The following is a 497-nucleotide window of genomic DNA, read 5'->3' on the forward strand; positions in this document are numbered from 1 at the left end:
GCGGGCGCCCAGCAGCCCGGAGAGTACTGCCACGGCTGGGTGGACGTGCAGGGCAACTACCACGAGGGTTTCCAGTGCCCGGAGGACTTCGACACGCTGGACGCCACCATCTGCTGCGGCTCCTGCGCGCTGCGCTACTGCTGCGCCGCGGCCGACGCCAGGCTGGAGCAGGGCGGCTGCACCAACGACCGCGGCGAGCTGGAGCACCCGGGCATCACGGCGCGTGAGTACGGGCCCAAGCTGCGGCAGACCCTGCCCGGCCGCGTGGCCGGCTGCCGTGTGTGCCGACCGGTGTGCGCGCAAAGAGGCGTGCCAGGCCTTCCCGGGTCTGCGCAAAGGGGACTCTAGAAAGTGGGGGGATCAAGGGAGAAGTGGGTGGTCGCGTTTCAGGTCAGGGGCGCTGTTCCTTTGCAGTCCCGATTCCCGCCACACGCGGTCTCCGCCGGTCTGCCCAGGAGCTAGTTCACAACGGACCGCGAGGACCGCGGGGCTTTCGC

General features: G+C 70.2%; 1 protein-coding gene across 1 annotated transcript in view; it reads left to right on the forward strand.

Annotated features, from left to right (window-relative positions):
- Positions 1–497, forward strand: part of SHISA3 (shisa family member 3) — a 14,873-nt gene that overhangs the window by 10,641 nt on the left and 3,735 nt on the right. Inside the window, exon 4 of the mRNA XM_010858919.1 lies at positions 1–223. Coding sequence (XP_010857221.1) covers positions 1–223 — 223 coding nt within the window. The remainder of the gene's footprint in view (positions 224–497) is intronic.

This window comes from Bison bison, unplaced genomic scaffold, assembly GCF_000754665.1.
Source record: "Bison bison bison isolate TAMUID 2011002044 unplaced genomic scaffold, Bison_UMD1.0 scf7180017864451, whole genome shotgun sequence".
Lineage (NCBI taxonomy): Eukaryota > Metazoa > Chordata > Mammalia > Artiodactyla > Bovidae > Bison > Bison bison.